Consider the following 13,988-nt stretch of genomic DNA (forward strand, 5'->3'; position numbering starts at 1 on the left):
GTTGGCAATTCAGAGGAAATTAATGAGATTTTGTCAATTTTTATTTTAAACTTGTCAGAAAATACAGTGTCCAGTGACAAACTGCAGAAATGTTTTTGACAAATTAACTTGACTACAGGTGCCAGATCAGGGAAATGTTAATTTAATAGCCTTTGAGTGGTCCAGATTTATTGGAGGTTAAGATAGCACTGCAAAGCCAAGTCCAAGTCCATACCTCTGAATGGATTTGTCATAGAATTTTGCATAAAGTCTATTTATACTCATTGTTGCCATTTTGAATTTTAAAAAGTTAGTTCATTATTTGAGCCCATAAAATTGAGTTATTTAATTTTTATTCCCTTGTAGAGCCCCTTTATTTCTCATAATTAGGTTGTCTGGCTTAGGCCAGATTTTGTTTGAACATGTTACTTATGAACAAATAAAGCTCAAATATCACCAGAGAAGTGACCATTTGAGACTCATGTACCAAATGTCAGGCCATTGACAGAATGTAACATCCTATGGTGCTTGTTCACAAAGTTGGGGAGGAAAGTACTAGCCAAGTGGGACTATCACCATCCCTTAAGCAAATTACAAATAACCTGTTTATGAATTTGCATTTATCTCCTCTGGGTACTTAGATACACTTACTTTTGCATTAAAATTACACAGAACGATCTGCTTGTGTGGCTATGACTAATGGAAGGATGCTGCCTGTTTCTTGTCTCTCCATGAAACAGTCACACTGTCTATCCTTTGTGGTTCTTTCCTTTGGTAGAGAAATTGAACACTTAGCAGCAGTTTGGAGATCTGCTATTCAGTGTATTATTGCCAGACTGTAGTGTTAAGTGCCTGCTAATGGAGCTTTATATCCATAAGACCTAGTTCAGCTGACCCGCTTACTGTTAAAGAACATACAAGGCTGAGTGAGCATAATGTACAGGCTTGTGGTCCCACTTCCCTGCACTTGAGAAGCATAGGCACAGGTGTACATGATTGAGGCCAGCCTTATCTACATGATAGGCCTGTCTCAAAAGAAGCATTGCAAACTGAGTACTGTCTATTGTTCTTTTTGTTTCCCTATTTTAGAACCTATCAGATGCATAATTTTGAAGTTGGCTTTAAGAGAGGAAACAGATAAATTTATTTTAATTAGTGGGACACATGGTAAAAGATCTGGTATATGGAATATTTTAATTCATCATCATGTTCAGGTTCTGTATATTTCAATGTGTTCTTATTCACATTCTATGTTTTAGAAGTTATTTTTAAATTATATGTTTTTAGATCTTAGAAGTTAGCATTTAGATTTCCTGTAGTTCATAATGTTGATATTTTCATGATTGGTATAAAAACTTTTTTCAAAAAGTAAACTTTTCCAGTATATATCACAAGCTACAAAGCATTCATAACTGTTGGCACAGTAATCTACACCTTGGAATATGTACATATTTCTTTTTTAATATTTATTTATTTGCAAGGGGAAAGAGAATGGGCACGGTAGGGTCTTTAGCCACTGCAAATGGAACTCCAGATGCATGCACCACCTTGTGTATCTGGCTTTACATGTCTACTGGGGAATGGAATCCAGGTCATTAGGCTCTCTGCAGGCAAGTACCTTAACCATTGAGCCATCTCTTTAGCATGACGATTTGCATATTTATATCAGAATGTTTGGGAAAATATAATTTATAATAGTGGAATGCAACAACCATATCTAACAGTGGAAAATAGGTTAACAGTATCTCTCCAATCTGCCGTGTGTTTTATTCATTTTTTATTTATTTATTTGAGTGACAGACACAGAGAGAAAGACAGATAGAGGGAGAGAGAGAGAATGGGCGCGCCAGGGCTTCCAGCCACTGCAAATGAACTCCAGACGCGTGCGCCCCCTTGTGCATCTGGCTAACGTGGGACCTGGGGAAGCGAGCCTTGAACTGGGGTCCTTAGGCTTCACAGGCAAGTGCTTAACCGCTAAGCCATCTCTCCAGCCCTGCCATGTGTTTTAGATCATGTAGTACTATTAATTATTCATTCCATCGATGTACTACAGGTCAGATCCTGTGACAGATGTTGGGGTCTTCACAGGGAAAAGAGGAAGTAGAAATGAAGTCAGTTTACATGGGACAGGAGAGGTGTGGTGGGTCTGGTCAGTCTGAGGGGTGCTTTCAGTTCAGAAAGTTAACCCTACACCTCTGCCATGTTATAGGCATGGGGAGAAGGTGAAATCCTTAAAATCCCTGGCAGTTTTTCCTTTTATTTAATTCACGTTTGAGAGTAAAAGAAGGAAGAGTTAAGGGTAGATACAGAGAAAAATAAAACTGCTAGGCTGTGCAAATCAGATTGCAAGGGGAGCAGAGAAGAGGACAGTTAGATTTTCCTCTTCTTGAAAGAAGAAACATTTGAATTGAAGGGCAGACAAAACTACATTCCTTGACTAGTGATTTGTATGACAGGTTGTCTGTGTGTGTGTTTTGTAGTTGCTTTTCTTTTTATTAATTTTTAAGTTTTATTTATTATTTTTATTATTATTATTTTGTTTTCAGTTAGGGTCTCACTCTAGCTCAGGTTGACCTGGAATTCACTGTGTAGACTCAGGATATCTGGATATAGAATATAGGATACAGAGAAGAGTTTCATTTCTGAGCGTAGATGTCTGAGCAGATGTGGGAAGCCATAACTGAGAATGAATATAGGAGGAGAGGCAAACTAATAGGGAAGAAAACTTTCATGGATGTGTTGGGTTTGAAATTCTGGCTGCATTTGCAGAGCCCACAAGTCTTGAAGTCTTGGGACATGAACTCTAGAGTCTGCCTTCATGACTTGCACTTGTGCTGAGGAGGTACTTTTCCTGTGCTCTTGAGCTGCATCAGAATTCCCTCTCTGAGGGGTTGCTGTGGATGAAGGCATTCTACTTCACATGGACAGCTGACTGTGGGTTTATTGTTTTTCTTTAATAAAAATTATTTAATCTGATATAAGCAGGGATCTGAGTTACATTTTTCAGCTTCTTTCCAGTAGCACAGCACCACACATGAATGTTTCTTCCCTCCCTCATTTCTTTTTGGTGTTGGGAATGGAACCCAGGGCTCCCATATGCTAGAGAAGTACTCTACTGTTTAGCTACAGCTCCAACCTACATAGTATATTCCTAAGAAATGTTTGCTGGGTGCCTTAACATGTGCTATACTTTCCGCATTGCACTTCTCTTTTTCTTATCTAATGGTCTTAAATCCTGTACAGTAGTCACTGTAGCTCTTTTTATCTCCTTTTTTTTTTGTTTGTAATAATATTTGTTTCTAATTGAAAACACAATATTCATTATGGAAAATACAGAAAAATATGGAGTAGAAAATTAAAATCATTCATAATACTGTGTCTCAGAAGGAACTGCTCCCCTTTGGTGTGTTGATATAGTAAGTAAATGTAAGCATCTTTTGGGCTACTAGTTTTGTTGAGTAGAAGGATACATATTTTGGCAACCTCCTCAGTATGTATGCTCCTGGGTTGTCAAGGAAGCCTTCACTTTTTCCTTCCTAGAGTTCTTTCCACATGGTCCATTGTAGCTTCAGCAGGCCAGGATTTTGGTGAGGGTATGGTCTGCATTGTGTTGATTGGATTTGGTCTTCAGGTCCTAGCATGGTGCTGCATTGGGTATTACTTGAATGAATGAAAGACCAAGAAGATAAAGCTAAACCAATTTACCCTGTTCCCCTTCTCACACTCTAATTATGGCTCGGTTTCCCCAGTCTGGTATTGGGGAACACATAAATTGAAATGCAATAAAATCATGACATGATCCTTGTTTATTGCTAGTTGCTTTTTAATAGTTAGATGTTAGGCTTCTGGAATATTGCTTTCCTTGATGTGTGATGAATACTTTTAATCCTTTGGTCACCTTATTTTTTTTATAAGTTAATTACTTTCTATTATGTTGATGGATTGTTTTATGTTTTAGATGATTTCCTCTAAATATTGCAACACAGGGACTATTAGGTCGAGCTAACTGCCACCACCTTGAGCTTTTTCTGAAAAGGCTCCTTATTAAAAAATACATAATTTCAGGGTTTGTACAAGGCACTTTTTCCCATCATCAGTGCCTAGAGATGGAATTAGAAGATTAAGATGATAAAGTACTTTGTTCATTCAACTAGTATCTACCATATTTATTCTGATAGTTTGTCCCCATTCTTGCCATTTGACTATGAAATAAGGAGGGTAAAGGTTCCTGGAAGTACCTTTAGCACCGGCCTCATTTCTTGCACAGCAGTCCTGCCTGCGGTCAGCCACCTCCTGGAGCAGGTCCACACATTTCTTTCCTCCTGTGGGAGATGGTTCTAGGAGAGCTTTTGTGTTTATGAGAAAAGAGGGGGGGAAGAGGTAAAGTGTTCCAGCTGTGGAGCAAAGGAGTTGGTGACACGTAGAATAAGAAGGCACTGGGTCCGAAGGAGCAGGTTTGGAGTTACACTGGTTTGGGGTTTAGTCTCAGCTCTTCCCCATGGCTGCTACATTGAGCAGGTTACATTAGCCTCAGGAGACTTAATTTTCTGAGCTAAAATATATGGGTAATGCTAGAGCTCTTTTTCTTAGAGCTATGTTAAGAATTAAATGAGATAAAACACACACACATTTTGTAGAGTTTACTTAACAGTCAGCTCTGAAATGCCTGTTGTTGTTAGAATAGTCATTTTTGTTTTTAGCACCCCTTTCATATTTATTTTCAGCCTTTTGTGATCATAGAATAGAAATGGGTATGACTTCAAAATGTAGACTCTTTCTAACATACTGTTCTGCACCTTGGGAGCACTTTGTAGTACATGAAGCATGTTCATGGTTTCCTTCCCATTTTGCATTCACATCTTGAGTGAGATACTGTGATTGCTGCAGCCCCTCAGCTCTTGTTCCTCAGAAGGAGGAGGAATAAGCAGAACTAAAAATGGAGAGCAATAGCTAGGTGCAGTGAGTGGCTCATGTCTATAATCCTAGGCTGGAGTAAAGAGAATCACTCTAAGCTTGAGGTCACCTTAGGCTAGAATGAGACCTTGCCTCAAAACACACAAACAAGCAAACAAAAACGTTGTTTATAAGCTATGGGCCTGAAAAGGAAGGTAATATAAGGCTAAAAATCACCTGTTGAAAGGTTAGCAGTTTTTATTTTGCCTGCCTGAAACCTTCAACATACTTGCTATTTGCAAAATACTCCACCATTGGAATTACTATTTCCAAGCTGCAGAGCAAGCAGAGGAGTGTATGTTTGCACAGGGACATGCCTATGAAAAGGAGCCTTGCAGAAAATTTCCTTTTCACTATTCAAAACTCAGAAGTGTGCATGTATGTGCACAGGAGCACATCTATGAGAAAGATAAGAGAGTTACAGAGAATTACATTTTTGCTACTTACTTCATAACACAGAAACAAGCAGAGGTGTGTGTGTATGTGTGTGCACAGGGACACATCTGTGAGAAAGACAAGAGGCTTACAGGGAATTCCCTTTTCACTACTTACTTGTAACACAGAAACAGGCAGAGGTGTGCATATGTGTGCAAAGGGACATGCCTATGAGAAAGACAGCCTTACAGAGAATTAATCTTCACTGGTTATATGAAAAATAAAATTTCTCTAAAATATTTTTTAAACTGACATTATGCAGAGTTTATATTCTGGTTCTGGCTTTTGTCCCTTAGAATGGTAGGCTTTATTGTTAAAGATTCCTCCGTTTCCCTTTGTGACCTGGAAACAGACACATCAGGAAGGGTAGGAGGGAGGAAGAAATTAACATTGATTGAGTTCCTCACATGGTAGGCATGTATTTGAGGCATTCACATATTCAGTAGGTAAGCAATTTTTTTGTGTGTTGGTTTGATGTATTCATTTAGTTCCCCCCCGCCTCAAATTCTTGGGCTTAAGGATCCTCCCACTTCAATCTCCCATTTAGCTGGGTCTACAGACAAGTACTACTATGCCCCAACAATCAGATTTTTGGGGAAGTCTTTAGCATGGCAGGCACAAAGCTAGGAATCGTGTATGGAGCCCATAAACAGAGCAGACATTGTCACAGCCCTTCTGGAAGCTTGAGGCTAGTAGGACAGACATGGACTGCGGAGCAACATAAGTATACAATTTTAAACTGCTAACTGCTATGAAGGAAATGAACAGAATATGTGTATGAGAATAATAGAGGGCTTCTTTTTATAAGCATCAGTGGCCTTTTCTCTATGAGCAGGAAACAGAAGATGTTGAAACTTCAACAATAGTAGTCTTTATGATAGATACATCTTTCTTTTTTGTAGGGAGGGGGATTTGAGGTAAGGTCTCACTTTAGTTCAGGTTGACCTAGAATTCACTATGTAGTCTCAGGGTGGCCTCAAACACATGGTGATCTTCCTACCTCTGCCTCCCAAGTGCTGGCATTAAAGTGTGTGCCACTGCACCCAGCTTGACAGATAGATCTTAACATTAGCATACCTTAACATGTGAGGAAAAAAGTTCAGAGAGATTTAGTCACTTGCCAAAGAGCGTACATTAAAGGGTGACAAGGTAGGCATGCAAAGATAAAGAAGTATATACCTATTGCATGTATGTATGCTAGTGTACCACACACAGAAGGCCAGTGTGCTTAAAACCTGATGGGCAGACTGGGGAGTGGGCTGTAGGTGAGGATGGAGAGCTGGTCAGACACCAGATCATACAGCATGTTAAGAGTTTAGGTTTATTCATTGTCAAGGGAACCACTCACTGCAGGAATTTAAAGAAGGGTATGACTGGATTTCAGTGGTGTTTTTTTCTCCTCCAGTATTGAGGATTAAAACCACTCTTACTGATGCTTGATAAAAACAGTTCCAGTGTTTTTAAAATACCCTCAGCTATATCTCCCTCCCTCCCTTTCTCCTTCCTTCCTTTTCCTTCCCTCCTTCCTCCCTCCCTCCTTTCCTTTCTTTTCCTCCCCTCCCCTCCCTTCCCCTTCCCTCTTTCCCCTTCCCTCCCCTCCCTTCCCCTCCCCTTCCTTCTTTTGGTGTTTTGAGGTAGGGTTTCAGTATAGCTCAGGCTGACCTGGGCTATTCACTATGTAGTCTCAGGGTGGCCTCGAACTCACAGCAATCCTCTTGCCTCTGCCTCCTAAAAGCTGGGATTAAAGGCATGTGCCACCATCACATTGGAGTAAACAAGAGTGCAGCAGATCAGGTTAGAATCTATTGAGGTTAGATCCAATGGTATGTTAGTGACAGTAGAGAAGGAGACAAGTGAGATGGCTTTGAAATACATGTTTTAAATTTTTATTGATTTTAAACTCATCAAATTCGCCATTTTAGCATGTGTCTCAAGGCCATACTACAGCTCTCTCCCTGCAATGGTAGCTTAAAAGCAGAGTCCATGCTGAGGCAGCAAGAGTCATGGCAGGGCAAGTATTTAGAAAGTTTCTTCCACTCTTTGACAGAATGTTGATTGAAAGGAGCACAGCTGAAACTGGAACCCAAAGTGGCATTATACTTCCAGACAAATCTCAAGGAAAAGTATTGTAAGCAATAGTAGCTGCTGTGGCACCGGGTTCTAAAGGAAAGGGTAGAGAGATTGAACCAGTTAGTGTGAAAGTTAGCGATAACAGCCTTCTTTAGAATTTGGAGGCACCAAAGTATTTCTAGATGACAAAGATTATTTTTTACTTAGAGATGGTAACATTCTTGGAAAGTATGTAGACTGAAATCACTGTTGAAACAGTGTCACATGAAGCTGCCTATGCCATTAATGTTTCGTCCCCTCCTCCACCTGAGGTAGAGTCTCGCTGTAATCCAAGCTGACCTGGAATTCACTGTGTAGTCTCAGGGTGGTCTCAAACTCACAGCAATCCTCCTACCTCTGCCTCCTGAATGCTGAGATTAAAAGCGTGAGCCACCACACCCGGTCACCACTGAAGTTCTGAAATGTTGCATCATGTAAGTAATTTCTGTGCCTCCCTTTTATAATAAACTGGTGATATATAAACTAAAAAGTTTTGCCATGTTAAGTATATGATTCTGTGGTTTTAGTATAGTCACAATATTATGCAACTATTAGCCACTATCTAATGCAGAACATTTTTGTCAGATACCCAAAAATCTACCACCTCCTATTGTCCCCTCTCCCCATCTCCAGAAACTACTGTTCTAATATCTTGTCTGTTAAGAATTTGGTTGTTCTGGATATTTCACATGAAAGGGTTCATATAATAGATGACTTTTTAGGTCTGGCATAATTTTTTCAAGGTTCACTGAGTTGTAGCATGTGTCAGTACATTCTTTTTTATGGCTGAGTAATATGTCATTATATGAATTGTTTTAATATACTCATCAGTTAATGAGTATTTGGATTGCTTCCATTCTTTGGGCACTATAAAAAACACTGCCATGAACATTTGTGTTCCAAGATTTTATGCACATGTATGTTCCCATATTCTCTTGGATATTTACCTAGGAGTGGAATTGCTAGGTCATATGGTAAGTCTGCATTTAGCTTAAAATTATTTATAAGGAGAGAGAGAGAGAAAGAATGAGATGGATGTACAAGGGCCTCGTGTCACTGCAAATGAACTCCAGACACATGCATTACTTTGTGCATACTTTGTGGGTACTAGGGAATCAAACCCAGGCCATTGGGCTTTGCAAGCATGCACCTTAACCTCTGAGCCATCTCTCCAGCCTTTTATGTTTAGCATTTTGATAAATTGCCTAACCATTTTTTACAGTTGCTGCACCATTTTGCATTGCCACTGGTCATGTATGAGTTTTCATTTTCATTATGCCTTCATATACTCTTTTCAGGCATTTTTTGGTGTGTGTGTGTGCACTGGTATACATGCATGTGTACATGTGTGTATGCGTACACAGAAGATTGTTTTTTAACTACTATAGTCACTACTTTTAATCTAGTTATCCTAGTGAGTAGGAAGTGAGATCGCTGTGATTTTGATTTTCATTATGATTAATGGTATGGAACATCTTTTTATGTGTTTGTTGGCTATTTATATATATTCTTTGGAGAAATATCTGCTCAGATGTTTGGCCTGTATTTTAATTACATTATCTTTTTATATTGAATTGTAAGAGTTCTTAGGATATGCTTGATAGTAGACCCTTATTAGATTCATGATGAAAAGCTATTTCTTCCCAGTTTATTGTTACCTTTTCACTTTCTTTTTCTTTTTTTTTAAATCTTTTAAAAAATATATTTTCTATTTATTTATTTGAGAGAGAGAGAGAGAGAGAGAGAGGCAGGTAGAGAGAAACAGAAAAAATGGCCACACCAGGATCTCCTGTCACTGCAAACAAACTTCAGGTGCATGGACCATCTTGTGCATCTGGCTTAAGTGGGTCCTCAGGAATTGAACCTGGGTCCTTTGGCTTTACAGGCAAGCACCTTAATTGCTAAGCCATCTCTCCAACCTTTTTTTTTTTTTTTTTGTTTTGTTTCAAAAGAGGCAGATAGAAAGAGAGAGTGAGTGTACCAGGGCCAGCCATTAGCCACCACAAATGAACTCCAGATGCAGGCACTACCTTGTGCATCTGGCTTATGTGGATTCTGAGGAATAGAATTTGGGTCCTTAGGCTTTTCAGACAAGCACCTTAACCACTAAGCCATCTCTCCAGCCCCACTGTCCCCCACTTTTTTGTTTGTTTGTTTTTTTGAGGTAGGGTCTCACTCTAGCTCAGGCTGACCTGGAATTCACTATGTAGTCTCAGTATGGCCTTGAACTCATGGCAGTCCTCCTACCTCTGCCTCCTGACTGCTGGGATTAAAGGCATGTGCTACCACACCTAGCTCCCATCCCCTTTTTCAATGAGAGAGAATTGGCACATAGGGCCTCCAGCCATTGCAATCAAATTCAAGACGCATGTGCCACCTTGTGTGTCTGGCTTACGTGGGACCTGGAGTGTCGAATCTGAGTCCTTAGGCTTCATGGGCAACAGCCTCAACCATTGAGCCATCTCTCCAGACCTCACTTTCTTGACAGTATTCTTTGAAGCACAAAAGTTTTGATTTTGATGACATCTCATTTCTTTTCTTACCTGGATTTTGGATGTCATTTTAAAGAAATCAGTGTTTAATCCAAAGTAATGAAGATTTACATCTGTATCCATCTAGGAATTTTAGTTTAAGTTACCTCTTACACTAAGATCTTTGATCAGTTTTGAGCTAATATTATATATGATATGAGATAGGAGTTCAGTGTTATCCCTTTGCATTTAGCTGTCTAGTTCTCCCATGCCATTCATTGAAAAGACCATTCTTTCTCCCTATTGAAGAACATTTTTTGGGGGGGGGGTGGGGAACACATTTCTGAAGTAGATACTCTAGAACTTGCTAGTGGGGTAGATAGGCAGTAGAGTGAGACAGAGGAAAAAAGATTGTGATGTCAGTAGTTGATGTGGTAGTGGCACCACTTGCTGCAGAGAGAAGACTGCTTTATGACCTGAGGTGCAAGGAAAGAAGGGTGGAGAGATGCCCAATCTCACCTGAACTCCTTGAGGTAGGAGACAGTGAGGGTGGTGAGCTGCCCCAGTGCGACCCAAGCTCCTTGTGACACTTCGCTGCATACTCTGCAGTAGACATATTCTTGGGTGGGGGATGACATGAGCCAAAGGACAGAGTACAAACCTTTTGACAACAAATGGAGATAGCCACACAGTTTGCATGGAATAGGAACAGAGCAGGAGAAGAAGGTGGTAGAGCTGGATGGCTTGAACCTCCAGGGAGCAGGGAGTTTTGCAAAAAGGAGAAGCAGTAGTTTGGAAGTGTTAGTGGAGACAAGAATATCTGCTTCATCCCCTGGCATTGAGGATTTGAAGGTTCTGAAAAGGAAAGGAGAGTAGAGCATGGTAGTGTGTGCCTGCATTCACAGCTCTTTGCCAGTGTCTGGTGGGTCTTCTCCAAGGACACATTGAGTTATAACAGTAGTCAAACACCTCAGCTCTGCTCACCATTTCCTTGTTCTGCTGAGGAGTGCTTGTTTTTCTTCTTGTTGGCAAAACTCATAGGCATGTCCAACCATGTGACTTTGAGATACTGTGTTGTCATCTTCAGACTTTATGCTCAGAAATCACACAACTGAATTAGAAAAAATTATTTTAAAAAACTCATAATATTTTAAGTAAGTTTATGTGTTAGGCTATATTCATAGTAACTCTGGACCAAATGTGGCCTTACGGCCATGGGTTAAACGTGGCTAAAACATTAGAACATTAAAATTAAAGGAAAACCCACCTTGTAACTCGATAGTGTTTAAACTTTGGGATGGTTTTAGGCTTGAGTAGATATGAGCAGGAATGGTAGAAGTGACTCCGGAGCCCGGCCAGAAGAGTGATGGCTGTGTTAGGAGTGTCTGCACAGCCATGGTGGTGTGCTTGACTCATGCATGTGCTCTGTCCACAGGGTCATATAGGTACAACTGCAACTAAGAAGATTGATGTCTACCTCCCCCTGCACTCGAGCCAGGACAGACTGCTGCCAATGACTGTGGTGACCATGGCCAGCGCCAGGGTGCAAGATCTCATTGGGCTCATCTGTTGGCAGTATACAAGTGAAGGACGGGAGCCAAAGCTCAAGTAATCATTTCTTTTTGCCTGATGTAGTTTCTGGTGCTCTGTGGCCACATTGGTCTTTCTAGGCATTGGCCTTGGGCCAGACTCCCTACCAGTCCAATGCAATGTTCCCCAGACCTAGGGCCTATGTACCCCAGGGAATGTACTTACATCATAGGCTTACCAATACAGGCATGAGAACATGAATTTAAATGATATCAAAATACTTTTAGGAGTATTGCTGGTAGAGTTAGCACTTGAGGAGATGAGTAGGAGCTGATACTTGTTGACTCCTACCATGAGCAGTCTCTAAGCTGACTTTTTCTTTTGTATGTTTATTATTAATAATAATTATTATTACTAATATATTTTGTATGGATACATCATGTGTTGGTACCTTCTTTTCCCTCATCCCTGCCCCCATTCCGTTAGGGACCCTCCTCAGTGGGGTTGCAGGTATTCCCCATGGGGTTGTGGGCTATGTGTTGTGGGAGCAGCAGTCAGTTATTTATGGGGGGAGGGATGCCTCTGGGCATGATGTCTTAACCTGTGGTTCTTAAAGTCTTTCTACTCCCTGTTCTACAAAATTTCCTGAGCAGTGGTGGGTGTTTTAAGTCTGTTTCAGTGGTGAGCTCTTAAGATCCTCTGGATCTCTGCTTTGGTCAGTGTTGAGTATCCTTGGGGTCTGTCTCCTTCAACCTGGTGCTGATTATCAGGTTCAGTATGGAAGCAGCACTCTTGCTTATCTCCCCAATTACTCTGTGGTTTCATCGGTGGCTGGGCTGAAGTGTGAGGGATAGTTTATCTCCTTGGGTCTTGCTGCCTTCTGAAAAAGAACAGATTCTCCAATGGAGAGTGAAGTTAGCATAGTTTAAATGGGATAAGCATTGTTAATTTAGGGACAATTTGATATATGTAACCCCTCTTTTAGCCAAAAACTAGTAAGAGCTTGACACTAGAGAACATAATATTTGTCTCCATAGGATGCTGATCTGGTTCCCAAATCCAGATATGTGTTCCTTTGCACTGAGCAGATCTCTTAGCCAATCAGAAAGCTATTGGTTACCCACTGAGGCTGTGTGCCACTATTGCACTGCTGTGTACATCCTGTCAGAGTGTTTGCTTCTGAGTAGCTTAGACCTCTAGTTGCTCAGACCATTGTTAGCCACTTTCCCCCAGTAGCTTATTTAGTGCTTTCCAGCACTAGACAGGCTAACTGTCTGGGATTGGCTTTCTTGACTTCAGCCAGGTCTCTCTGTGCTCTGTGTCAGCAGTGTATGGTGTCTTCAGCAATAGGGTCTTTCCTTTTGTCTCAGGCAGGTAATCAAGTGCTTTGACAGAAACCTGTCTTGATTTACGGACCTCGTAGGTTCTCTCTGATCAACAGGTCATTGTGGGTAGCAACTGATCTCTAGTACTGTGAATTACAGGCCAGAGAGAAAAAAAAAAATGTTTCTGTTAAGCTTAGGGTTTATCCCACCCTCTCCATTGTCCTACTTTTCAGGTGTTCCTCCCTTATTCCTTTTGAGGGTTATATCTTTTAGGCTATCTCCAAGGTAAGGGTTTCTATGGTATCAGCTCATTTTGGATTTAATTTAATGTTTGTTCCATCCCCTTCCACTCCCCCCAAACCCTTCCATCCCTGTTGTCTGGGCCTCAAGTTGCCTATCAGGTATGTCAGCAATTTGAGTAGGTTTAGATCCAATGATGGGCATCTGGGTTGATTCCAGTTCTTAGCTATTATGAATTAAGCAGCTATAAACATGCTTGAGCAATTATCTCTGTATCAATGCATGGAGCATTTAGGATAAATGCCTAGTAAGGGAATAACTGGGTCTGTTGGTAGCTCTATGTTCATCCTTTTCAGGAATCTCCATATTGATTTCCATAGTGGTTGTACAAGGTAACATTTCCACCAACAGTGAATGAGGGTTCCTCTTTATCTACATCCTCACCAATATTTGTCGTCATTAGATTTTTTAATGATTGCCATCCTTACTGGAGTAAGGTGGAATCTCACAGTTGTTTTAATTTTCACTTCCCTAATAAGTGTATGTTAGCTATTTGTAATTCTTCCTCTGAGAACTCCCTACTCAGATCTCTGTCCCATTTTTGGAGTAGGTTGTTTAATTCTTTTTAATTGTTTATTTTTTTTTTTAGTTCTTTATAGATGCTATATATTAGGTTTCTGTCAGTGGAATAGCTGGCAAAGATTTTCTCCCATTCAGTGGCTCTGCTTATGATATGTTATGGTATGTTTGTGCAAAAGCTTTTTAGCTTCATCAGATCCCATTGGTTAAGTAATTGTTTAAGTTCCTGGGCTACTGGGGTTTTGTTCAGGAAGTCTTTCCCTACTCCTGTATCATGAAGAGTGCCTCCTATTTTTTTTCTTCCAGTAGGAAAAGAGTTTCAGGTCTTATGGAGGTATTTAATCCATTTGGACTTTGCTTTTGTGTA

The 13,988-nt window shown here is 40.4% G+C and overlaps 1 protein-coding gene and 1 pseudogene across 6 annotated transcripts in view; both read left to right on the forward strand.

Annotated features, from left to right (window-relative positions):
* Mapkap1 (MAPK associated protein 1) overlaps nt 1-13,988 on the forward strand; it is a 282,174-nt gene that overhangs the window by 116,228 nt on the left and 151,958 nt on the right. For all 6 annotated transcript variants that reach the window (XM_045157076.1, XM_045157083.1, XM_004662807.2 and 3 more), the window contains one exon: nt 11,383-11,555. In XM_045157076.1, coding sequence (XP_045013011.1) covers nt 11,383-11,555 — 173 coding nt within the window. The remainder of the gene's footprint in view (nt 1-11,382; nt 11,556-13,988) is intronic.
* Nucleotides 7,371-7,678, forward strand: LOC101593713 (annotated as a pseudogene).

This window comes from Jaculus jaculus, chromosome 1 (assembly GCF_020740685.1).
Source record: "Jaculus jaculus isolate mJacJac1 chromosome 1, mJacJac1.mat.Y.cur, whole genome shotgun sequence".
NCBI lineage: Eukaryota > Metazoa > Chordata > Mammalia > Rodentia > Dipodidae > Jaculus > Jaculus jaculus.